The sequence below is a fragment of the Piliocolobus tephrosceles genome, chromosome 1 (assembly GCF_002776525.5).
Source record: "Piliocolobus tephrosceles isolate RC106 chromosome 1, ASM277652v3, whole genome shotgun sequence".
Lineage (NCBI taxonomy): Eukaryota > Metazoa > Chordata > Mammalia > Primates > Cercopithecidae > Piliocolobus > Piliocolobus tephrosceles.
Window position 1 is genome coordinate 203,758,585 of NC_045434.1, and position 24,992 is coordinate 203,783,576.

Here is a 24,992-nt window from a genome sequence, read left to right on the forward strand (position 1 = left end):
GCCGCAGAGCCTTGCTTTCAACCCAGGTGTGCTGACTCTCGGCTGGTGGGCTCTGCCTGGCTGCCAGCCCCTCGTTTTTTTCAGGCTGCACATGATAAGGAAAATCTGGGCTCCCAGGCAGCTGGCTCCAGGGCGGCTGCGGGTGAGTAAGTATGCGGGAGATTACCCTGAGGTGCCCTACATTTACCTCCAGGGCAGCACAGTCACTTGGAATAAACAGTGGAGAGACCCAAAGTACATATTAGGTTTCCAAAATAGCCTTGGGAGTTGCTGTTTTTCTCAAAGCTGTAAACATATCCCTGGGCCGGGGGGCCTCTCACACTCTCCTGAGCACAGACCCCCTGGGCCTCCTGCCTCTTGACCTGAGTGCCCAGACCTGCTGCCCAGACCCCCTGCTGGCTTCCACTTAAGCAAGAGCTGGAGCCCTGGAGACTGAGAGCCGGCAGACACTGGGGATGGGGATGGGGATGGGGTGGAGGGTTCATGGGGGCTTGGCCAAGCCTAGGCAGAAAGACAATGTCCCGGGGATGGAGAGTCGTGGATACCAACTTTCCCATCGTCTGCCCCATGCAAGGTAGGCCCAGGCTTCAAGGTGCAGAGAAGAGAGTAGCAGAATTGGCCTGGACTGTGGAGGTTGTTTGGGGAAACTGAGGCTGGAGGGAGGGGCTGGCAGGGAGGCCATGTCTAAGGCGACAGGGCTGCATTGGCCTAGATTGGATCTCCTAGAGAAGGCTCTGGAGGTGACACTTACTGGGCCTTTTTAATCCAGTGAATATTTATGGAGCCTCCTTGTGCCAGGCTCTGTGCTGGGCATTGGGGTTGCATTTGTGACCCAGAGATGGGCCTGATCTTGAAAGAGATGAGGGCCGGGCACAGTGGCTCACACCTGTAATACCAGCACTTTGGAAGTCTGAGGCGAGAGGATCGCTTCAGCCCAGGAGTTTGAGACCAATCTGGGCAACATAGTGAGACCTCGTCTCTACAAAAAAACAGAAAAAATAGCCAGGTGTGGTGGCGGGCACCTGTAATCCCAGCTACTTGGGAGGCTAAGGCAGGAGGATCCCTTGAGCCTAGGAGTTCGAGGCTGCAGAGAGCCTTTGTTGTGAACCCTGTACTCTAGTCTAGGCACACAGCAAGATCTTATCTAAAAAAAAAAAAAAAAAAAAAAAAAGACAGAGGGAGAGAGAGAAAAGAAAGACGAGTTAGGTAGAGGAGACCAGCAAGGGATCAGATACCTCAGTACCAAGTGGCCCAGAGGCTTTGCAGTACAGAAGAGTGGCACTTGACCCTGACAAAGGAGTCAGGGGCGGCCTCCTGGAGGGGGTTATAAGCTGGGTCATGAAGTCACATCAGGTAAGGGAGAGAGAGAGGAAAATGACAAAGGGGAAGGGGTGTAGAACCTGTTGGGCAGAGAATGTAGCACATGCCTTGGAGGTGTGATGGAGCTTGGCACAGGGGGGCTGGAGGTGTCGGGGGGATGCTATTCAGCCTTACTGTACCCTAGCACGTGGCCTTGTTCTCCAGGACTTATCACCCACCAGGTGAGACCTCTGTCTACCCTTTTGGAGAAGAAGCGTCTGACCCATTTCTCAGATGAGCCTGATCTCCCAACCCTCGCTCCTTGGGGAAGGTAGAGGGCCACTGGTAGACAAAGGCAATATTTTGACTAATGAGGAAACTAAGGCACAAAACATTGTTGCTGCAGGAGCTAGAGTAAGGACCCAGGACCCTGCTTTTCCTTGGCTCCCTGGGCAACTGGGAGCCTGTGGTAGAGAATGCCGGAGAGCGTTCTCTCCAGCTCGTCACACATGGCTCTTTAGAGGGGCACAAAAGCCTTTTCCACATCGGCACACTTGATCCAGAAACCCAATCTGGGTATCCCAGAGGGATACCTGGACATGTATGCAAATGTGAGGGTATGAAGGTGTTCACAGTCTTGTTTAGATTGCAAGGACTCTGCGGTGACAGCAGAGAACCCATCAAACCACTGGCCTTGCAGCCACCTGATGTGTCACCTGCTCGGGAGGATGCTGCCATATATTGTTAGGTGGAAAAAAACACATTTGAAAACCACATATGATCGCATCCCATTGTTGTTAAAAAACAATCTCATAAGAAGAGAAAATCTCGTAAGAAAAAGTTGGGAAGGATATACAGCCGACGTTAACCGTAATTGTCTCAGGGAGGGGGATTCATTTGGGTGGGTTTTACATTGGTTTTATCTGGCTTACCTGTTTTTTTCTTTTCTATGTCTTGTGTAATCATTGTAAACACTCATGCAATTTAAAGCAAGGGTAACATGAGCAGGTATTTTTGTCTTTTAAAAATTTAAGTGGTTTTGATGTTTTGAGCAGGTATACATGACATCATTCAGACTTAAAAAGATACAGAAGGAGGGGAAATTCTGACACACACTACAACATGGATGAACCATTGATGCTAAATGAAATCAGCCAGGCCAGGCACAGTGGCTCACGCCTGTCATCCCAATACTTTGGGGGGCCAAGGTGGAAGAATTGCTTGAGCCCAGGAGCTTAAGACCCGCTGGACAGCATGGTGAAACCCCGTCTCTACAAAAAATAATTTTTTAAATTAATTGGGCGTGGTGGCTCATGCCTATAGTCCCAGCTACTCCAGAGGCTGAGGCAGGAGGATTGCTTGGGCCCAGGAGGTGGAGGTGCAGTGAGCTGTGATTGTACCACTGTACTCCAGCCTGGGCAACAGAGTGAGACCCTGTCTCAAAAAAAAAAAAAAAAAAAAAAAAAAGAAAAGAAAGAAAGAAAAAGAAAGACGAGAAATAAGCCATTCACAGAAGGACAAATACTATCTGATTCTGTTTACACAAAGTACCCCCAAGTCGAATCCACAGAGACAGAAAGTAGAAGAGTGGTTGCCAGGGGCTGTGGGGAGAGGGGTATGGGGTGCTACTGCTTAACAGGTACAGTTTCAGTTTTGCAAGATGGAAGAGTTCTGGAGATGGATGGAGGTGATGGTTGCACAGCAGTGTGAATGCACTTAATGCCACTTTAAAAATGGTTAAGATGGTGTGTTGTATGGTTTGTTTATTTATTTATTTATTTATTTATTTATTTATTTATTTATTTTTGAGACAGGGTCTTGCTCTGTCACCCAGGCTGGAGGGCAGTGGTGCAATCTTGGCTCGCTGCAGCCTTGAGGTCCTGGGCTCAAGCAATCCTCCCACCTCAGCCTCCTGAGTATCTGGGACTACAAGCGGTGCCACCACACCTGGCTACCTGGCTAAATTTTTTGTATTTTTTGTAGAGATGGGGTTTCACCATGTTGCCCAGGCTGGTCTTGAACTCCTGGGCTCAAGTGATCCACCTGCCTCGGCCTCCCAAAGTGCTGGGATTACAGGCGTGAGCCACCGTGCCTGGCCTGTTATGTGTATTAAGAAAAGATACAGAGAGGACAGAGTGACAGTTCTACCCTATAATCCCCAGTCACCCACGTCCCCCATGAAGGGAACCGATGTTTTCAGTGTGATGGTGGATGCTTGGTTTCCTCCCTCCTGCCCCTGGGTACAAATGGGCAGTAGCAACTTGGATGGGGCCCTTCACTCATGGGTAGAGGAAGATGCCCCCGGCCCAGGGCGAGCATTTCCTTCCATCCCCGCTTGCCTGGCACAAGGCAGCCAGTGCCCAGATCTTCCCACGCTTCTTGGGTTGAAGGGATTGAGGATCTGAGGCTGCAGGAGCCAGAGGTCCTGCCCCGGCGAGAGCTCCGGAACTCGCCTCCCCTCTCTCAGTGAGAAGAGAATTCTCTTAATCCACTTCTGTGTCCCCAGCACTTGGCTCCTGGGTGAGCACTTGGGAAATGTTTGTTGATTCTGTCCTGGGGGAAGAAGATGAAATGTAAGCCGGTAGCCAGCCTGAGTTGGGCTGTGGGAAATATTCTGGGCTGCCAGGACTGGGTGTCTTCAGAAACACCCAATCCTTGCTCACGAAGGCTCTCTCAGTGCCAGATCTTGTGCCAGGCACTGGGATGCGGTGAAGAATTGGACACAAGGGAGATGGGACGTCCTCCTGTGTGTCTTGACAGCCCGTGTGTTGCCGGGCATTGGTAGCAGAGGAGGCTGGTTTGGCACCCAGGTACCCTGCCTCGTCCCTGGGGCCTTGGCCAGTCTACCCAGAGGAACTGCCCTCCAGCTGAGTTACCATTTTCCATGGCAGGGAGGGCAGCAGAAAGGCCGTGTTCCATGACTAATCATAGCTTCCATCTATTGAGCATTTACTGGGAGCAGGGCACTGTGCTAAGTGTGAAATGTGTGTTGACTCATCTACTACAACAACCTGGCAAGGCAGGTGCTTCCGTGAGCCCCTGCTCAAAGCTAGGGGACCTGGAGCACAGGCGGTTAAGTGCTTGGCCCAAAGGCACACAGCTCAGAAGTGCAGACCCTCTGCCCCTTCCTCCTGGCATCCTAGTCTAGTGGGGCCAGGGGTGAGATCTCTGCATTCAGTGCCTGGGGGCCGGATGGCAAGCTGCAACCTCCCCGCGACCCCATGATTTCCATAGCGCAGTGGAGCCAGAAAGAAACAGACCATTTTCCAGAGCACAGCAGTAAGGGCGCTGCTCTCTCAGACCCTGGAGCTAGTGACAGGGAAGGCAGAGAAGGGACGAGAGCCTCCGTTTATTCGGAGCCTGTGTATTCGGAGCCTCCTTTTCACAAACTGTAGCAGCCTCCAGAGGCGGGGGGATCTTTATCATGACCAAATGGGGAGGCTCAGGGATTGGAATCACTTGCCCAGGAGCGTGTGGTTGGTACCGTTGGGATTTGAGCCTTGTTCCATCCAGCTGCAGAGCTTGGCGCCTTTCTCGCTCACCACGTGCCGGCCCCAGCTCATCGCCTTGGCAGTGGAGGTGGTGGTGTGCCGAGGCCTTCCTACACTTACCTGGGTTCTCTGGCGCTGAGAAATAAGTACATGGGCAAAGTGACTTTTTTTCTGGGTCAGTGACTGTGACCCCATGTGTACACATCTGTGCGTCTGACCCTGGCATTGTAATCCGGGGGCATTTTCGAAGTGATGTGCTGGAGGTGTGGGCAGGGAGTGGGGCTTATGGAGCCAACGAGACACTGTCAAACCATAGAGAGGCTTGGGAACCATATGGACCTGGATTTGAGCTTGAACAAGTCATTTCACCTGAGTGTGTATAGTGGGAATGATAACATCCGGCTTGCAGAACTGTGGTGAGAATTAGAGATTGTGGGAGTCAAATGATTAGCACCTAATCAGCATTTTACAATAAACGCAAATTCTTCCCTTCTTGTAGAAGAATGGAGTCTGATGAGAGAGACAGGGAAGTGAAAATTTACAGCCCCTAGATGCCAGTACTGAAGGTGTGAGTTCAGGACTGGGAACATCAGAATGGGCATAGTGACTTATTCCGGGGAAGTCATGGAAAGCTTCCTGGAGGAGGTGATGAAGGGGTACCCAAGCCTGGAAGAGGTTGGCAGTGGTGCTCCAGAAACTTCATGGTGGCCTGCAATTTACGATGCAGATTTTTCCTCCCTGTGAGATGCTGGTTGAGACAATTCCCTCCTTGGAGTGGCCTGGTTTTTTAGGGGTGGGGGGAGTGCCCACCTGGGTGTAGTTTCTGGACAGAAGCAGTGGGAGGAGGGCACTGGCCAGCATGCTGCTGTGGATTGTGAGTGTCCACAGAGCTGCAGTTTCTCCAAAGGTGTTTTTTGTTTGTTTTTGAGACAGAGTCTCACTCTGTCACCCAGGATGGAGTGCAGTGGCCTGATCCTAGCTCACTGCAACCTCAAACTACTAGGCTCGAGGGATCCTCCAACCTCAGCCTCCCAAGTAGCTAGGACTACAGGTGCGTGCCACCATGCCTGGCTAATTTTTAAAATTTTTTTGTAGGGATGGGATCTCAATATGTTGTTCAGGCTGGTGTTGAACTCCTGGCGTCAAATGATCCTCCTGCCTCGGCCTCCCAGAGTGTTGGGATTACAGCCATGAGCCCCCATGTTCGGCCTCTCCAAAGTTGTTTTCAATAAGTGATACCAAGTGGGAGTGATGCTGGGAATCTGAGCAAATATAGACATAGGGGAATTGGACAAGCGCCTCAGAAAACAACTGAAACCTCAGATTGGCATTGGGGCAGGTGACCTGGGGGTTCCCTGGGCCCCATGTTGCCCCAAAAAGCCAACAGTTGGCCTGGGTGAACACCCTTAAATGCCTTGTGTGTGTTGGAAGGTGCCATGAGACCAGCTGGGCTCTCCTGCCCTGGACCCACCTGCTGCCGTTGTGACCTTTGTTAGGACAGACCTCAAGGGCTGTGCATGCCCGTTAGTTCCTGGGGTACGTCTATGGCGTGTGGCGGGCAAAAACAGGGCTTTCAATGGGTTTTGCTGGCATGGGGATTCTGTGGCATTAGCATCTGGCTTCTTTCCTTCTGCCACCCCATCCCCGTGTAGTGCCAGCCACCCAGCCAGGTGAAGGTAGCGTCTAGCTCATTATCATGACCATCAACAACATGGCTGTTATGCAGACAGTGGCTCTGGGGTCAGATGGCCCTGGGTTCAAGTCTGACCCCTCACTTACAGTGTGGTCCTAGAGCATTCTCCCAGCCTCTCCCCACCTCTCTGAGCAATTGTAATTGGGAGGTCACGAGGATGAGGATGATGACACCAATGGCATGCTCGTGGTAGACCAGGCACTGTTCTGGGCACTTTTCATATGCTATTCCATGGAATGCGGGCAAAACCCCTCGGAGGTGGGAGGTATTACCAAGGCCCAGAGAGGGTCATAGCTTGCTCAAGGTCACAGAACTACAAGATGGATAGCTGGGATTGGATCCCGGGACCCTCTGTCTCCAGAGCCCCTGCTGCCCTCTCCACTACACACACTGGTTGGAATGCAAGGACTGGCATCCCAGCTGGCTTTTGAGCATTTGTGGTTTGTCAGGTGGCTTTGTGGTCAGTGTAGGGTGCTTGTCCAGGGATCATGGAAGTTGTTTTCTGGCTTGGATGGGTGGGCCCTTAGAATTCATCCCGTTTGACATCATTGCATTACTGACGGGAAACTGGTGCCAGAGGAGGGGAAGGGACTTGCCCCAGATCATGCAGCCAGCTGGGGCAGAGGCAGGACTAGCTTCAGGACTTCCTGCACAAGGCTGCTGCCTCGTTGCCTGAAGGGGTGTGTGGCTGGGGGCCGGAGCCCAGTTAGGGGCTTGCCGTTCTCTCCCACTCACCTCTCTCAAGTCCTGATGGCTCACCGCAGACAGCCCAGAGACCAGCTAGCTTCCCTGCAAAGGGCCCCACTGGTCACCAGGAAACAAGTTGGGGGAATGTCAGGTGGGGGGAATGGGATGACCCCACGCAGCTTACTCCCTCTGCCAGGTGATGGGACTCACTTTCACCTCCTTGCTGGGAAAACTCCTTAGCAACTCGATTTCAGTGCCACCTCTCTCCGTTGCTCCTGGGTCCCCAGAGGGCCAGGACAGGATGGAGAAGTGTCCTTGCTTAGGGGGCCCAGACTTTCACCCACCCATTTGCCCCTCCCTCCCCCAGGCAGGTAGAGCCAGGGTGACACCGGTGAAGAGCGTGGGCATCATCTCTCAAGGGCGCCTGTGTGCCTCACTTGAGCCTGCTCTCCTGATCCGTCCATGAGCCCTGTGAGGTGGGATTGCTCTCCCCATTTTACAGAGGTGGAGACTGAGGCTTCTAGCTTGAGGTAGGGAGGCCCTCAGGGGATCACACAGAGGCAGATGACTTTCTCAGCTCACCTGCCCTTCCTAGAGAGGTCTGCAGAAATGCCTACAACCTTTGACCCTCTAAGGCCTGCGGGGCTCGTGGCAAGCCCTCAGGAACTGTTTATGGAACGAATGAGTGAGGGGCAAACAAATGAATGCATGCTCCCACACCGTGCTGCTGCTGCTTCTGGGAGAGGGCACCCAGCGGGTGTCTGCTGTTGAGTGCAGGCTGTCAGAGCCGTGATAGCACTCAGGATAACTCTGGATGGACTTGGTGTCCCTGAGGCTGTCACCTCTTCTGGACTTCAAGGAAGGGCCCTATCCAGGGTGTGCAAATAGGACTGCAGATATCATGTCCAGAGGGATTTTGGGAGATCCTATTACAGATGGGGAGACTGAGGCCCAGGGCAGAGAAGGGACTTGCTCACGGTCATGCAGCGAATTAGCAACACAGCCAGGACGTGAACCAGGACCTCCTGCTTCCTAGCCCAGTACCCTGTCTTCCACAGGGAACTTCCCTGTGGATGTCAGACCCCTCTGCCTCTCCCCTGAGCAACCTTGAACAGACCTGGCCTGCTGGGATCCCTGGAGGAGGCTGCTGTTTCTGGTTGAAAGCAGCTTTGTGTGTCTGTGTGGGTGGCAGTGTGCTGGGGCACACTTGATTAGTGGCTTCTCAAACCTGGCCCCCATCCCCAGCATGCAGCCTGTGCTCCGTCCTGCCCGGGCCATTACTGCCCGCCTGTAATGGAATCGGCTGCCCTGGTTAAGTGTTCACATTAAATTAATACCTCCTCCATGGAGACGATCAGTTGGCATTTAATTTGTCTTTCCTTCCGAGAGCAGCGGAGTACAGCTGGGCAGCCGGGCTCTGATGGGCACGTCTGCGAGGCAGCCTTTCTCGGGGATCAGGGGCTCCATGGAGATGGGGAGCCAGGAGGCCACAAGAGGTGGTGATAGGTGTCCCAGGGGGTGGGGCTTGGGGCAGGCTGGAGGGGGCCTCTTCCACACACAGGGGCTTGAGCTTATTGGCTGTCCATTTTCCGGGGAGAAGACAGGCTTGCAGTGCGCCACGTGGGAGAGGAAGTCAGGAGGCAAAGCATCCACATGTGCATCAGTGCTGAGCTGCCCGGGAGGTGAGCCCTGTGTTAGCAGTAGTGGCGGGATTTCCACATTGTATTCCCAGCCCTGCCCCACTCCCACTCCCTTGTCAGATTTTTTTTCTGCCTTAAATATGAATTGTCTGTGGTATTAGAGGGGGATGGTGTGCAAGGAGGAAGTTGACTCAGTTGTGGTTTTCAGGTTCTCTAGAAGGGCTCAGCAGAAGCAAGTGGGGGCTGTTGGGGGCACGCAGCCCTGACCCCACCAGGGAGCCTGCTCTGGTCTTCCCAACCCATCCACTTCTGCGAAACTGCATTTGAAGAAAGGGCTCCCCTGGTCTGCCACTGTGCCTGCAACCTCTTCCTCCAGCTCAGATATTGTTTTAGAGAAGAACAGCCGGTTGGGGCCCCCAGGCTTGGCCCTGGCTCTGCTGTGAGGCCTGGGGCGAGGCACTGTCCATGCTGGGATGCCTCTGTGCATCTGCAGGTGGGCAAACACAGGAGCTGGGGCAGCTCAGAGCTGAGGGGCACCAGCCAGGCAAAATCTCCCGTGGTCTGAGCCGCCAGGCTCCAGCATGCCCCTGGCCACCTGCACCCAGCCCTGCTACAGTGGGGTGAGCTCCCTGAGGCCAGGGTGGAGCTGAGAGGGTGCCAGCCCTCCACCCGCTGGGAAGGAAGCTGCTCTCTGCCCCCACCTGCCCTCTGCCAGAGGCCAGGCCCACGCTTGGCCCAGAATGAAGTCTTCCACTGAGGGCTCCAGCCCAGCCTCACCTGAGCTCGTTTCCCCTCACTTGAGTGAGTCAGCCGAGGCGTGCCAGCCACTCGCCTTCCCACAAGGTGGGGCCGTTTCTACACCTCCCTTGCAACTCTGGAGGTGGGAGGCGGCCACGCGCCGTGCAGTTCACATGGAGCTGCTGAACACCCGTGGTCTGCTGGGTACCAGGGGTGCTTTCACCCACATGGTCCCCTTCCTGTAGTTCTCACAGCCACCTTCAAAAGTGGGTGCCTGGCTTCCCGACTCACACAGGGGACAACTGAGGCCCAGAGAAGGTAACTGACTTGCACAACGCAACTGGGAAGTGATGGGGCAGAATTTGGACCCGTCTCTTGCTGCCCTGGAGTCTTGGGATGCTCACTCCAGGAGCCCCAGGTTCGTCCCTGGAGCCTTCATTGTTTTGCTGGACCCGCACCCACTTTCCTCCTGAGCGGGAGCCTCCAGCCTCTTTCTCTGACTGCACAGGAAGTGAAAAATCTGTGAGTCAGCCCCGCTGCTGGTGACTTCAGCTTGGGTTTCCGCCCCTCTGTAGGGCAGGCTTGTCGGTCCCTTTCCTGCAGGTCTGTGTGTCATCTTGAGCTGACGGGGGAGGGGGAGGCGCTGGCCCTGAGTGGGGTGGGGGTGGGGACTGGCATAGAATCTGCCCACCCCCTTTCCCCAGTGGCCAGCGGAGACTTCTCGTCCCTCACGTGGTTCCAGTGGTGGCTCCTCAGGAATGCAAAGAGACCACATCTGGCTGGGGTGGTGCTGCCACCTCCCCCTCCTGGCCACCAGCCCCAGAGAGTGCTTGTTCTGCCAAGATGGTGGCCAAGGCCCCCGATCTCAGCTGCTGTGTGCTTTTGTGGAGTCATTTCCTCTCCCTGCACTCTTCGTCCTGACATCCCTGCCTCCCCTCCCTGGCCCAGGATTGTGGGAAGTGGGAAAGGGAAGGTTTCTCCTTCTCCTGCCTGCTTCCTGCCCTGGCCATCCCTTCCCCTGGCCTGGCCTGGCCTCTCCCAGGAGAGGCTCTGGAGCCGAATGGATGAAGCTGAGTGCAGGGGCTTTGCTGGGAATTTGCCTCCCGTGAGCCCCCTGGGCTGGGATGGTTCAGGCTAAGGATGCTCTGGGGGAAAGGAGCTCTGGCTGGAGGCGAGGGCCATCAGGGCACTGAGGAGTAAGTGCAGCTTTGGATTCATTCAATCATCCATCCATCCATCCATCCATCCATCCATCCATCCATCCATCCATCCAACCAATCCACTCGATAAATACCTGACTCCTTAGCAAGTGCCCAGCCAGTTTTAGGTACAGGGATATAGCAGCAAGCACAGGAATGATCATAACCAGCTCTCTGGGCCTGCAGAAGGACTGGACCCCCACTTGAGACCTGGCTCCTGTGTCTGTTTTCCCACCTAGGCCAGGGACCTTGCCTCTTGCTTCCTCCTTGCCCCATCTCTGTGCCTGAGACCTCCCGAGATGAGTACCAGCCCCCGGTGGTGGTGGGGAAGGTGGAAGTGGCGGTGACCACACGGTGGAGCCATCACTGGCCCTGGCATCATGGGACTGGCTCCTTTGGGCGAGAGCTGTGTGCCGTGGGATCCCACGACCATGCCACTGGGGAAGAGGAGATCCTGGGGCCTCCGCTGCCTTCAGCTGTGGGCAAACAGTGGACATGGATGCGAGGCTTGGGGAAGAGGTGACATTTGAGACCAACCTGGGAGAATGGCTAGGGTTTCAGGAGGCTGAGGAGGAGAGAGGAAGAGGGGAAATGAGTTACCTGACCTCCGAGCCTCATCTGCAACATGGGGACGGTCCCCAGGGGAGGGCTCAGCGGGGTTTTTTAGAGGGAGGTGTGAGTACCTAACGTGGTGGACACCATCGAGAAGGTGGTCAGTACATGTCTCTTCTCTCATCCAGCACTAGAAGAGAGAAGGATTTGGGAGTTTTATGAGCTGCCGGGTCAGGGTGGGCAGGGGCAGCTCTCAGTGATTCAAGCCATGTTGGCCGTGGCTGGAGTTGTCCATAGGCCCTAAGTCTTCATTTTCCTACCTGTAAAGTGGGGACAGGGTAGCTTTCCAGCCCAGTGCATGTGCAGTATGATGGAGGGGATCTATGGAAAGGCCCTGCCCCTCAGAGAGCACTGGGATGTGTTTGTCACCTCATTTTCCTCCAGTGACAGGCCTGTCAATATCCTGGAGTCTTCAAAAGACCAGAAAGAACCCCTCCCCAGACAACAGAACAGCTCCTGGACTGCTGAGGGAGACTCGAGGAAACTGGCCTTTGTACCCTCAAAGTGATCTCTTTATGTTCACTCCAGCCTTCCTTTCCCTTTCAGCCTTAAAGGGCCCGGGCGTAGGATTCTGCCAGACCTGGATTCGAATCCAGGTGCTGCCATTTCCTAGGCAGTCTTTGGGCGAGTCGTTTGCTCAGCCGTGGGCTGGGGCTGAGAGCAGGGTTTGCGCAGGCTGAAAGGAAATGATGTCCGCAAATCTCTGACTCAAAGTAGGTGCACCCGTCTCTTGGTGGCAGAGAGCGCCTGGCCTGTCCCTTCCTGCTGCCCTCTTTGTTTCTGTTGGTTCCTCTGCCTGAAACACCCTCCCCACTGAAACCTTACTCTTGTGGGCAGACCCAGGGAAGAGGGAGGTTGTGCTTGGGAAGCAGGTGTTGAAATCTCCGTGCCAGCAACTTGGTTGACCAGTTCTCAGTTAAGCTGAGTGCTCCCTGGCTCTGGGTGGGTGGGGAGGGAATGCAGGTGTCTGGAGTGCCATAAGAAACACATCGCCCACCTGGCCCTTCACGCCAGTCCTCAGAACGGTCCAAGGACAGAGCTTTTCTGCATTGTCAACACTGGAGCTGGCTGAGCCAGGTTTTCTCCACCAGTGCTGGGAGGGATGTCAGGGCGGACGACAGGCTCTTCAGTCAAGCCAGCTGCTGTCCACATTCGGGGTCTGTCCTCAACCTCCTGGGAGCAGGCCAGCCGGCTGCCAACCCAGTCTGGCTTTGGAAATAAAAAGTCCATGAAATCATTTGTGCAAGCTCATCCTGGGGGTGTGGTGTGTGCAGCTCAGGAAACATGATTGAGATGTGGTAGGGCGGAGGGGGTGGGGCGGAACTCGGGGCAGGAGGGGAGAGGAGAGGTGGAGGGGCTGGGTTGTGTGGTCTTCAGAGCCTGGCCACTCAGTGCCATCTGTAGCCGAGCATCACTAGGGGGCTGTCTGCCCCAGCCCTCGCCTCCTGAACCAGGATCTGCATGGTAAGAAGATGCCCAGGCGATTGGTGTGCACATTCTAGGCTGAGACTCGCTGCTTTAGAGACTGGACTGGCTTTGAGTCCCAGCTCCCTGCTTGCTAGCTGTGTGACCTTAGACAAGTCACTTTACCTCTTTGAACCTCAGCTCCCTCATCTGCAAGATGGGCTTCATTAGAAATTCTTTCCCCAGGAGGGTTAATAATTCACATTAAAGCCAGTGATGTGTGTCCAAGGCAGTGAGCCGGGTGTGTGGCACCCAGACCGTACCCTCCAGTTAACGGTTGCTGGTGCTGTTGCTGTTATTGTTTCTGGAGAGCCAAAGATCTGGGCTCCCGCTGTCACCTTGGGTGGATTTGGGGCAAGTCTCATTCCCTCTCCGGTCCTCGTTTTCTCCATCTGTACAAGGGGTCTGTTGGCTCCTGCCTCGCCTTCCTCATGAGATGGTTGCTCAAAGGAGAAGTGAGGGGTGCTGGGCCTCATTCCAAAGGGCCCCTCTGGGGAATGGGGAGTGTCAGGGAGGTGCCCCTGGGTGCCTGCATCCAAGGGAGGAGCCATGTCATTCTTTATTTTTTGTGCCCTTCTTTGCTACTTCTGTTCTTGCTGCAAAATATGTTAGAGGGCTGGCTCTAGATGCCAGGCTGAAGCCAGAGCCACGCTAGGGCTCGCCTTTGCACCTGCCCTGCTCAGTGGCTTTGGAATTGAGTCGCCTTCCCCACTCTGAGCAGCGTGGCCAGGAGAGATGATTCAGCTTGGGACCTGTGCTCAGCCTTCACCCCCGAGGGAGGCCCCAGATGCCCTGTGCTCCTGGGCAGGGGTGGAGTGGCCTGGAAACTTTCCCCCCATTGTGATTCCTGTCCCCAACGTGGGGCCTGCTCTTCTCGGCGAGAGATGGCCTGGGACCGGTCCTAGCCTTGCTCCTGATATACTGGGTTATCTGGGCAAATGGCTTGACCACCCAGCCTCAGTTTCCCCATTTGTACAATGAGGGGAGGTTCAGTGAGATGGTCCCGGTTGGATTAGGCCCTTAGGTTCCCTCCCTGCCCCCTCTTAGCTTCCTCTGTGCCCTCTAGCCCTGGCAGGAATCCCTTGCCCTCTAGGTCTGGACCCAGGAACCCACGCAGATCTCAGCCTAGCAGCTAACGCTAGGGCTGGGAAAGGCCGGAGAAAAGAGGGAGAGGGAGAGAGTGTGTGTCCTCCAGGAGCCCTGGCCGGGGCTGTCTCCTGTGGGAGAGAGGAGGAATTTTCCTCTGTGTGTGCAAACAGTATCCGTTTTCTCTTGTTTCCAAAAGCCGGTGACGTAACCGGCTCTCCAACCCCTCCCTCCCCTCTGGCCTATTTTTAGCTGGCCCCAACAGTATCCTAAAAGGGTTCCAGACTGCCCTGCTCTGAGGCCATGTAGGGAGGGTAGCAGTCGGGTGAGGAAGGAGAGAAGCTCCTCTGTCTGTCCCAGGATGGACAGACATCCCAGTAGGGAAAGAACCTGCCCCCAGCTGCCTCCAGGGAGGGAGGAACTGTGTTGAAGGAGCTGGGTTAGGGCCTTCAGGCTTTGACAGTTCCTGGGTCTATGAGGAGCTCCGCAAGGGGATTCTGAGCAACCAGTCTGGAGCCTCCCCACCTGGGTTTCAGTCCTAGCTCCACACTGTCTCACCCTGGCCTTGGGCTCAGCTTGTGCCTCTGGGCCTTGCTTTCTGCACCTGGGATAATGATGGGACCCACGCCATGGGTTGTTATGAGGACTGAATTAACTTCATGTAGAACAGTGCCTGGTACAAAGTAAGTCTCAGCGAAGGTGGTTCTGGAATTGGTATTATCACCCAGCCCCAGGGAAGTGCTCCCACCCCTTCCTGCGGTTAAGGGCAGGGGGGTCCACTGAACCCTCCTCTGCCTTCTCCCCTCCTGCTTTTCCTGTTCAGCTTCGGGCAGTACGCATGTCAAAGTAGTGGTGTGGAAGCCCTTGGAACAACAGGGCCTGGCACGTAGTAAACGCTAAATCAGTGGGAACTGTATTATTGAGTTTTGTTTTAATGTAATAAAACAAACCTGGGTTTGAATTCCAGCCCCACCCACTGACTCACTGTGTGCCTTTGGGCAAGACGTTTATTTAACCTCTCCGAGCCTCGGTTTCCACAACTGTAAAATGGAATGATAACACCTACATAGCAGAGTTCTGTGTTGGTTTGGGTAGGCTGTAGGGCATCGCAACGCTTAGCACAATGGGTGCAAAGAAGAGCCTGAGAGTGGAGCTGGCTGCAGCCTGGCTTCTAAGGACTGGCTTTGCTACTGCATCTTGCAGCAACAGCAGAAGCAGCAGCAAGCAGTGCTTGCGCAGCGCTTTACAGTTTGCATGCAGGCAGGTGGTGGTCCCTCCCACCCCTCTCTTCGTGAAGTCCTGGGCTCATACCTGAATGTGGCGTTTGTCACCACCAGCTGGTACTCTGGTTATCCATCAGCCTGGCTGTCCTCTCACACCACTCCCCTAGGCTGGGAACTCCCAGAGGGCAGGGAGGGATGGATGCCCCAATGCACCTTCCTTGCCCAGCTCAAGGTAGGCCCCGGGTGGGTGTTGGGGTTGTGTCTGAGGGCTGGACTGGCACAGGGAGCTCACCTTCTGACCACCTGTTCCTCTTGGCTTTTGCAGATGGGAGGAGGAGCTCGCCAAGCGCATGAACCTTCAGACCATGGTGGACACACTGCAGGAGGTAAGAGCCCTCAGACATCCCGACCAGGAGAGGCATGCCAGAGAGCCGTGTGGCCAAGGGGCACAGTCTTATGTGGCAAAGCCAGGAAATTCTTGCACAGCCCCTACTCTGTGACCTCCTACTGCCTCAGTCTCTCCTTTATGGAGCCAAGAGATCTCTTCCATTTCCTCTGCTTGGAAGCTAGGAATGGACCAGCACAGTGTTGCACAGGAGCTCTGATGCAGAGGTTGAGAAGCCTGGGTCTGGGTCCCAGGGTGCAAGTCCCAGCTGCTGTATGAGCTGGAACCAGCGACCCTTCTCGCCAGTCACTGTCTCCCCACCTGAGGCTTGGACTAGGTGGTCTGTAAGCCTCCAAGCAAGAAGGGTGCCCTTGGTTGGGGCTGAAGGCCTTGGAGAGGGCAGGTGGGCACGTCACAGGTGGGCTCCCAGCCTGAGCAGGCTCTCTGTGGTGGGCATTTGGAAACATTCCCCTTGCTGCTCTAGCTGGAATCTCTGCATTCTGAGCTCTGCAACTCCCCCGCCTGTGGTGTAACCTGAGCAGCCAACTTCATCTTCTCAGCCTCTATTTTCCTCTCTGTCAGATGGGAACAAAAGTAGCAACCCCCTGAGAAGGCATGAAAAGTTCTTCCAAAAATGTCTAGAAATTGCGTTCTGATACCGAAAGCATTTATCGTCTAAGAAAGTTAGAGACAGATTAAGATAATTGCCAATGGGTAGAAGGAAAAGTTTGAATGTCTCCCTTTCTTTTATAACGAAAGTGCTTTTTTCTTTATAAATTTAATGGGTTCATGGTCAAATATGTGGAAGCTATAGAAAAGCACAAAGAAAATACAAATGATCTTCAGTTGCACCCCTCCGCAGTTGAAAAACTGGCGTGTGACCTTCCAATCTTGTCTGTGCGGACACACACCCACGCTCTTTAGATGCACGTTAGGTCGACACACATGACATTGTCATTTTTGAAAGCAGAGATGGCCCAATATTGGCAATTTCACACGGATTGATCTCATATTTTTAATGTGATAGGATTGCTTGTTAATTAACCTGCTCTTTTAATACCTGCCATGGATTTTCCCACGTAATAGATAATCCTTTGGAAAGTGTTTTAAGCCGTCAGCAGTGTTCAGTGGGAAGCCAGGCAAGATGAGGTCCTTCGCGCCCCTTCCCTGGCATGCAGGTGCCCAGCTGGGGTGGACATCGGGTGCCTAGGGCTCTGGACTCAGGTGTCCAGACCCTTCTATCCGCAGAGGACCTGGCTCCTCTGAAGCCTCCCCATCTCCGTCCCCGCAGGCAGCACAGGAGGCTGATGCCATCCAGGAGGAGATGAACGAGAAGATCGAGCGGCTCAAGGCCGAGCTGGTGGTGTTTAAGGGGCTTATGAGTGACGTAAGTGCCGCCCGCCGCCCCTGGGTGTCATGACCTCCCCCACACCCATCATGCAAAATGCTTCATTCCCTCCGAGGCTCTGGAGCTCGGCTTCTAGTTAGAATCCTGGCTGGCTGTGTTTGACCGTGAGGATGATGGATGCATTGGATGCATCGGAGACCAGGCACCCTCCTCCCACCCCTTCCCCACTTCCGCTTCCCTTGGTCTGAGTAGAGATGCATTAATCTGCCGCTTAACCCATCCCGCCCTCCCCCGGGCTCCCCTGATGGTCTGTGTGTGTTTGCTCCCACTCCTTCCCAGCTCGCCTTGATGAGGGCAGGCCTTGGTGTCTGGGCGCAGCGGGGTGTCTGGCAGGTTGGGCCCGGTGCCGTCTGGTCTGTGCGGGCCTGAGAGACTCGCAGGCCCAGCGGCCTTCAGCAGGGTTGCTCTGTGAGGTCAGGAAAGGCCGGCGTGCGTGTCTTTTTGACAATCTGGGGGCCCCTCTGAGTATCCGTGGGTGGGGGGAGCTATTGGCAGCAAAGGGCTTCTTGCTGCTGGGGACCCAGGTCTCCTCCTTCCAACAGTGGGCAGTACAGGGGGAGACCCCACCAGAAGGCAGAAGGGGCCAGAACGTGGGTGAGTGAGCCTGGCATGGCTCCTGGTATGGAGGGGCATGAAGCCGGGTGAGGTTGGTAGAAGCCTCTCAGGACCCTAGTTGGAGGCCACTGGGCTCCCTCTCACTTGTGTCCAAGGGGATCCACCCTGTGGTCCTCAATGACTCCCACTGCTGGTCGTGGGAGGCATCCAAGAGAGAGAGAGCTGCCTGTGTCGGGGACAGGTGGGGTGTGCGGGTGGGAAAAGAAGGGCTCTCTTTCTCCAGCGGGAGTTTGGCTTTCTTTTTTCTTTGCTCTAACAAAGTAAACATGGATCCTGTGTCTGCTGGGAGGATGCCTTCCAGCCCTTAGGGAGAGCAGCACACACGGTGTCACACTGGCCCCCGACTCCCAAGGCCCCGACCCCATCCCACCCTGAGCAGCGCCGCAGCCCTCCACTCCACGGAAAAGCCTAAGGCACCCTCGGACTCTGGAGGCCTCCCTGCACCATCCCTGCTGACACCTAGGGGTCTCCCCACCTCTCTGCCCAGCCCCCCAGGCTTGCTCCATCCCTCGCTCATGTAAACCCTGCTGTCCTCCCTGCAGCCCATGACAGACCTGGACACAAAGATCCAAGAAAAGGCCATGAAGGTGGACATGGACATCTGCCGCCGAATCGATATCACGGCCAAGCTGTGCGATGTCGCACAGCAGCGGAACTCGGAAGACGTGTCCAAGATCTTCCAGGTGACTAGGGCTGCCCTGCTCACCAGCCAACCCCCCGCTCTCCCAGAGCAGCCCTGGCCTCCAGCCCTGCCCAGCCAACCTCTGTTTCCCTCCACATCCCACTCACTCCCTCCCCTTCCCCGAGAGGCAGCACTACCCGACCCTGTGGCCTCCCCAGGTAAACGTAGAATCAGGCACCCATGGACTCATAGGCTCGTCTGACTGCTTCCTCCTATGGCTGGGGAGACCGAGGCCCAGAGGATGATGTGCTGTGCTCAAGGAAGGAGGTGGCAGAAATCAGTCTCCTGCCCCTCCAGGGCTTGGTTCACCAGCCTACACTGTAGCCACTGCCCCATTTCCTGTTCCTTCCTCTGGGTGCTAGAACTGGGCATCATCCCCAGGGTTGGGGAACCCTGGCCAGGTTATGGGGAGAACTGGGGGAGCTGGCCTGAGCTCTGGTAGAGGGGCCTCAGAGTTCAGAAGGGGAGCTGTTGGCCTTTGACTATTTTTCATTCCCCCCAAAGAGGCTCTCGATACCCCCCCGACCTAACGTGCAAGTGTGGGTGCCCCCGAGAGACGGCGATCAGGTTAGCGCCAGCGAGGCTGTCTTCTGGAGAGGGCTTGGGGGGCCAGTCCAGCCGAATGAGGCACATGTCATTCTCCAGAGGCTGCTTCTTGAGTTTCGGGTTGTGGTTTGGCTTTTGCTTGAGCCCAGGGCAATACGGTGTGTTGTCGCTCTGTGTGTGTGACTCTGACGTCGCTGGGCCAGATCCGGGCCTCCCTGGGGCCCTCTCTCCACCTCCATGCCTTCTTGCTGTCCCTCTGCCGGGAAGCAGGGGAGGCCAATGCAGCCTTCGTTTGCTCGTGGCTTGTCTGCTTGGAGTGGAAGCTTTTGGTGAACCTTGGGCCGCCTGTCCTTTGCCTTTGCATGTGAGCAGGAGGGCTCTGGGCAGCATGGGGCCGTATGGCCTTTGTCAGGGGTTCTCCGTCTCTCTGGCTGGCTCTGAGATATCCCAGGTGACTCTGTGTCCTGGTCTGGCCTGCTCCTCTCTCCAAACTGTGGGGTTGCTTCTGTGGTAAAAGGGCGAGCTGAGCCGGCGCACCCACCAGGCCGCCCAGGGCAGGGAAGAGTCCAGCCCGTCTGTGTCCCCCTGCATGTCTCCCACCTCACGCTTCCTGCTAACGCCGCCTGCTTCTTAGAGGACCTGCACCTTTCCTGGCACTGGCCGGCCCCAGTCACGCTCATCATCCTGTGAGATGCCGGCTCCCTTCCCAGTTCACCCCTCCCCTCCATCCTAGCCGAGCCCCCCAGTTACCTTGATTGCTTCCTTTCCGGTTCAGGTGGTCCCCAAAAAGAAAGAACGTAAGGTGGCTTCCGATGATGACATCTCCGAGCAGGACGGGGAGGTGAACCGGTTCTCTGACGACGAGGTCGGCTCCATGAACATCACTGATGAGATGAAGCGTATGTTTAACCAGCTGTGAGTATCCCCGTGGCCCGCACACTCTCCGTTTCCCCAGATTGCTTGGGCAGGGGCGGTGAACGGGAGGCTTGGGCTGAGAGTAGCCCGCAGCACTGGAAGAATTTGGATTCATTTCCTTTTCTTTTTTTTTTTGAGACAGGGTCTCACTTTGTCACCCAGGCTGGAGGCTGGAGGGCGGTGGCAGGATCACAGCTCACTGCAGCCTCAACCTCTTGGGTTTAGGGATCCTTTCATCTCAGCCTCCCAAATAGTTGGGACCACAGACATGTGCCACCATGCCCAGCAAATTTTAAATTTTTTTTTGTAGAGACAGGGTCTTACCGTGTTGCCCAGGCTGATCTCAAATTCCTGAGCTCGAGCGATGCTCCCGCCTCAGCCTCCCAAAGTGCTGGGCTTACAGGGGTAAACCACTGCACCCAGCCAAGATTCATTTTCAACATTTGTAATTTGGGAAATTTCATATGTTCAGCCTCTCTTGGAAGCTTGAAGAGGTCAGGCATTGCTGAACCTGGGGCACAGTTTAACAGGGCTGGATGGCAGCTGCTGAATCTGGACAGGCGCACACTCTTCCATTCACCAGCATCTCCTTTATGTTCCCTGTCTGCCATTCTCCTGCCTTTCCTTTGAAAGCTTCCTCCAAAAAAGCGGTGGGAGAAGGGGTGTTCTTGCCCATGAGATACAGGGGCTGGGCTGTCCCCTCCCTGGTCATGTGTAAACATGTCTGTGTCTAAGGATGTCATGAACCCAGAAGGGGCAATGACAGATGTGGTCTTATTTGTAGGCTATTTTTCTTTTCTTTCTTTTTTTTTTTTTGAGACAGAGTCTCATTGTGTCACCCAGACTGGAGTATAGTGGCGAGATCTTGGCTCACTGCAGCTTCTGCCTCCTGGGTTCCAGTGTTTCTCCTGCCTCAGCCTCCCAAGTAGCTGGGATCACAGGCATGCACCATGATGCCTGGCTAATTTTTGCATTTTTAGTAGAGGCAGGGTTTCACCATGTTGGCCAGGCTGGTCTCGAACTCCTGACCCCAAGTGATCTGCCTACTTCAGCCTCCCAAAGTGCTGGGATCACAGGCAAGAGCTACCTCACCTAGCCTGTGGGCCATTCTTGAGCAGACCTTAGCCAGACCCACCTGCACTAGTTTGCCCTTGGTGGGCTGGCTGTGTTGACCACATGGCTTGCAGAAATGGCTCCTGACGTTCACTTGGAGGGGGCCCCACAAATGTCACTTTGCTGACTCCAGACGCCCAGCCTAGGAGATGGGGTATCACTCCCCTTTTGTAGACAGGGAAACTGAGACTCTGAGAGGAGAAGGGATTTGGGCAACACCGCTCAGCTAGTATGTGGCTGAGCTGGGATTCAGAGCCAGGCCACCTCCCACACTAGTGCGCTCTCAGTAGGAAATGCTGCTTGGGGTGGTGGCAGGGTCTGGGCTGGGTATGGTCAGTGATGGGCGAACCTGCTGGTGCCAGCTGCTGTACCCACTCTAGGCTCAGTGATGTCATGTTAGTACCTTAAAATTTGCCATTGCAGGAAATCGGCAAATGCTACCAATCAGAGCTCTGGGAGGCTCTGCCACCTCCTGAACCCCCCAGAGAGGGCGTGTTCCTTCTAGCAGATGCCTTTGACATCACTTGTTTCAAAAGCCAGGGGCACGGGCTCTCCTAACCTTCCTGCAGAGCTCTGAGGCTGGCTCAGAATTCCAGAGTCCAGAGCTCACTCCGCCTGGCCCCTCAGAGGGGCACACGTGGAGTTAGGACAGAGCCAGGCCCCCAGCTCCTGGTCCAGTGCTTTGTCCCCCATGCCACACTCGGAAGAGAATTCTCTCTTCTGTCCCTATTCTAGGCTGACTTTTAAGGTAGACAGGAGGCAGGGGCAGGGTTGGAACTGGGTGGGGACAGGAACTCTTTTGCCTGATACTTCCTGGACCTGCCATTCCTTTGAAACAGAGATGGGAGCTGTATTTTAGGGGTTTGCTATTTAAGGGTGATAAGGAGACTCCTAGATTCTTGATTCCTCTTTTGATACCCCCCATCTCATATTCTCATCTTTTGCTGCCTGCCAAGAGGGGCTTTTTTTTTTTTTTTTTTTTTTTTCAGACAGCCTTGCTGTGTCACTCAGGCTGGAGTGTGTGGTGGTGTGATCTCAGCTCACTGCAGCTTCCACCTCCCAGGTTCAAGCAATTCTCCTGCCTCAGTCTCCGAAGTAGCTGAGATTACAGGCACGCACCAACACACTCAGCTAATTTTTTTTGGTACTTTTTTTAGTAGAGACGGGGTTTTACCGTGTTGCCCAGGCTAGTCTCAAACTCCTGGCCCCAAGTGATCCACCCACCTTGACCTCCCAAAGTCCTGGAATTACAGGCATAAGCCACTGCACCCGGCCAATAGGGGCTTTTGGAAAGAACCAGTGGTTGGGTCTAGGTTTTCTGAACATTGCCCTGGGCATTTCTGAGCCTAAGACAGGACTGTATGCCCTGGAGACCCCAGGCTGGGTCCACGTGGTTAAATTAAAGGGCTTCTCTGAAGAAATTATTGTCCCTGCTTTTATAACGTCCCCAGGGCATTGTTAAGCTGACCAGGAATAGGGTGAGCTACAAAAGGAGACAGATCAGAGTGGAAGCCAGGAGGCCCCATGGGCAAAGGCTCCAGGGTGTGGAAACAGCATTCAGATCCAAGTCAGGCGAGATTGGCTGCAGGAATGGGCGCCTCAGTGTTGATAAAGCTGAATTGGGTTCACTATGGAATTAGATTTAGCTGGTTGTGAAGTTACCTAAGTTAAAACAAACAATGAACCCTCTGATCACTTTGATCACCCCCCACCCCCATTCTGCAGTTCCGGGTAGGTCACCCTGACCCCACCACAGGCGGGGCCCTGGGCCTTTCCCGTGGACATCTCCGCCAGCTGTGGGCAGGACCTACCTAGCCAGGCTGCCCCTGGCCAGATCTGATGAAGTGTTTGAGTAATGCAGCCGTGTTTTGTTTTGATCCAAGTCGGTTGTTTGGGCTTCAGACCAAGAAGAAGAGGGAGAACGTGCAGCTCTCCCCCGGCAGGGCCAAGGCTCCTCCTCAGCCCCACCTTGCAGATTTGTGTAGTGGGGGTCTCTTCCGAGTTCCTTCTCTGGCCCATCTTTCTGTCCTTTCCAGCTTCCTGTCCCTCGGCTGGGGTTTCCTTCAGTTCCCAGACGCTGGGAAGGAAGTGAAGTCAGGAATCAAGTGTGTGATGCAGTGAGGGCTGGACCCTGGTGACTCCGGACCACACGGCCCTCTCCAGCACCCTCCCCCCAGCTCAGGACCCTGGACTCCTATGGACTCCTGTGGGAATGGCTTTCGGAGGGGAGCCAGCCCTGCCTGACTCCAGGGGGCGCTCGAGGCAGCTTTTTACCAGACAGCCTTCTTGGGACCTGCCCAGTCCCCAACACGGTCCAAAGACTCATTGCCCCGGAGGATCCAGGAAGGAGTTGAGGGAGGGCGGGCAATGGGGAGAGCCCTGGGAGGGCAGCCTGGAGACAGGGTCCACACTGTTGTGTGCTACCGATGCCCTGGGTCAAGTGATTTCACTCCTACAGACTCAACCTTCCCCTTGCAAAGAGGGGTATGTTTGATGAGCTGATCTTTAGGTCTCCTCCAGTTGCAGTAACCAATGCATCTTGGGAACCCCTTAGTCCCAGTCAAACCTGCATGGTTGGTTAACCTACTTCTGGTTCTAGCCAATAGGGAGGTCTTGACATCTCCCAGGCTTTGAATTCAAATCTCGTTTCCAGCATGTATTGTTCTAGAAGGCCACTCAATCCCTCTGAGCCTCTGTTTTCTCACCTGTGAAATGGGAATGATAGTTATGCTTACCTCATGGGATTGTTTTGAGGGTGGAATTGTTTTGAGGGCGTTGCACTTTACTGCATGCTTAGTGGCTGGCCCAGTGCCCAGCACCTAATGGTGGGGAGGAAAAAGCTGTAGGAAACATTTGGCATTCTGGCCTGTTTCTGCTACATGCTAGCTGTGTGACTGTAGACAGTTGAGTTATCCTTTCTGAGCCACCATTTCTTCATCTGTAAAATAGGAATAATACCAACCTTCCCAAATTGCAGAGAAGATGATATTGTATTGAGCATCTCACTCAAACGAGGGGCTCAAGAAATAGCTGTTAAATGAATGAGGAAAATTGCAAGATTGGACTTGGAGGAAAATATCTTTAGTCCCAATTAATTAAAGCCTGACATTTAAAAAAAAACCACATTTTTAATTGTACAAACAATACATAAATACATTCTGCATTTTAAAAGAGTTAAACTCCTTTTGGATACGGCGAATGTCCCCTTTGGCTGCTACCCCTGTCTTTTCTGAGGACAGCCTTGAAGTTGTGTACCTATTGGGCAGCTGCCTCTTTCTGTCCCCTGCATGGGTCCCTGGAGCCTGGCTTCTGTTCAGTCATGCCCTCTGGTGTCACCCCCACAGGCGGGAGACCTTTGACTTTGACGACGACTGTGACAGCCTGACGTGGGAGGAGAATGAAGACACGCTGCTGCTCTGGGAGGATTTCACCAACTGCAATCCGACCATCGACCTGCAGGGCGAGGTGAGCCCAGCGCCTGGCTTCCCAAAGGCCAGGACTAGGGACCTGGGGGGCACCTCCTTTCAGTGGTCCCTCATCCCTGTTATTTTCCTACAGCCCCCACCACCCAGCTAAACGATCCCCTTTGGGCCGGGCGCGGTGGCTTACGCCTGTAATCCCAGCACTTTGGGAGGCCGAGGCGGGCGGATCACCTGAGGTCGGGAGTTTGAGACCAGCCTGGCCAACATGGCATAAACCCCACCTCTACTAAAAATATAAAAATTAGCCAGGCCTGGTGGTGTGCACCTGTAATCCCAGCTACTTGGGAGGCTGAGGCAGGAGAATCGCTTGAATTCAGGAAGCAGAGGTTGTAGTGAGCCGAGATGGTACTCTGCACTCCAGCCTGGGTGACAGAGCAAGACTCCGTCTCAAAAATAAATCAATAAATAAAATAAACTGTCCCCTTCGTTCTATTTCCCCAGCAAGAGGAAAACTTGGGCAACTTGATCCACGAGACCGAATCCTTCTTCAAGACGAGAGACAAGGAGTACCAGGAAACGATAGGTCAGATCGAGGTGAGGGCTCGGGATGTGGAGCCCACTTGTGAGGCTCTCCTGAGGTCCACGTGGTTGAGATCCTGGCGACCAAATGCCCATGTGTCATGGGCAGGGGCTGGTAGAGTGGGACAGGCATAGGATTGGGAGTCAGGAGGCCTCAGGGGCGACTAACATATTTCTTAGGGCCTCAATTTCCTA

The 24,992-nt window shown here is 54.7% G+C and overlaps 1 protein-coding gene across 1 annotated transcript in view; it reads left to right on the forward strand.

Annotated features, from left to right (window-relative positions):
* The window catches only part of IFFO2 (intermediate filament family orphan 2), a 50,042-nt gene that overhangs the window by 18,165 nt on the left and 6,885 nt on the right, over positions 1-24,992 (forward strand). Inside the window, exons 2-7 of the mRNA XM_023219827.2 lie at positions 15,458-15,518; positions 16,809-16,904; positions 18,083-18,223; positions 19,544-19,683; positions 24,141-24,261; positions 24,720-24,812. Coding sequence (XP_023075595.1) covers positions 15,458-15,518; positions 16,809-16,904; positions 18,083-18,223; positions 19,544-19,683; positions 24,141-24,261; positions 24,720-24,812 — 652 coding nt within the window. The remainder of the gene's footprint in view (positions 1-15,457; positions 15,519-16,808; positions 16,905-18,082; positions 18,224-19,543; positions 19,684-24,140; positions 24,262-24,719; positions 24,813-24,992) is intronic.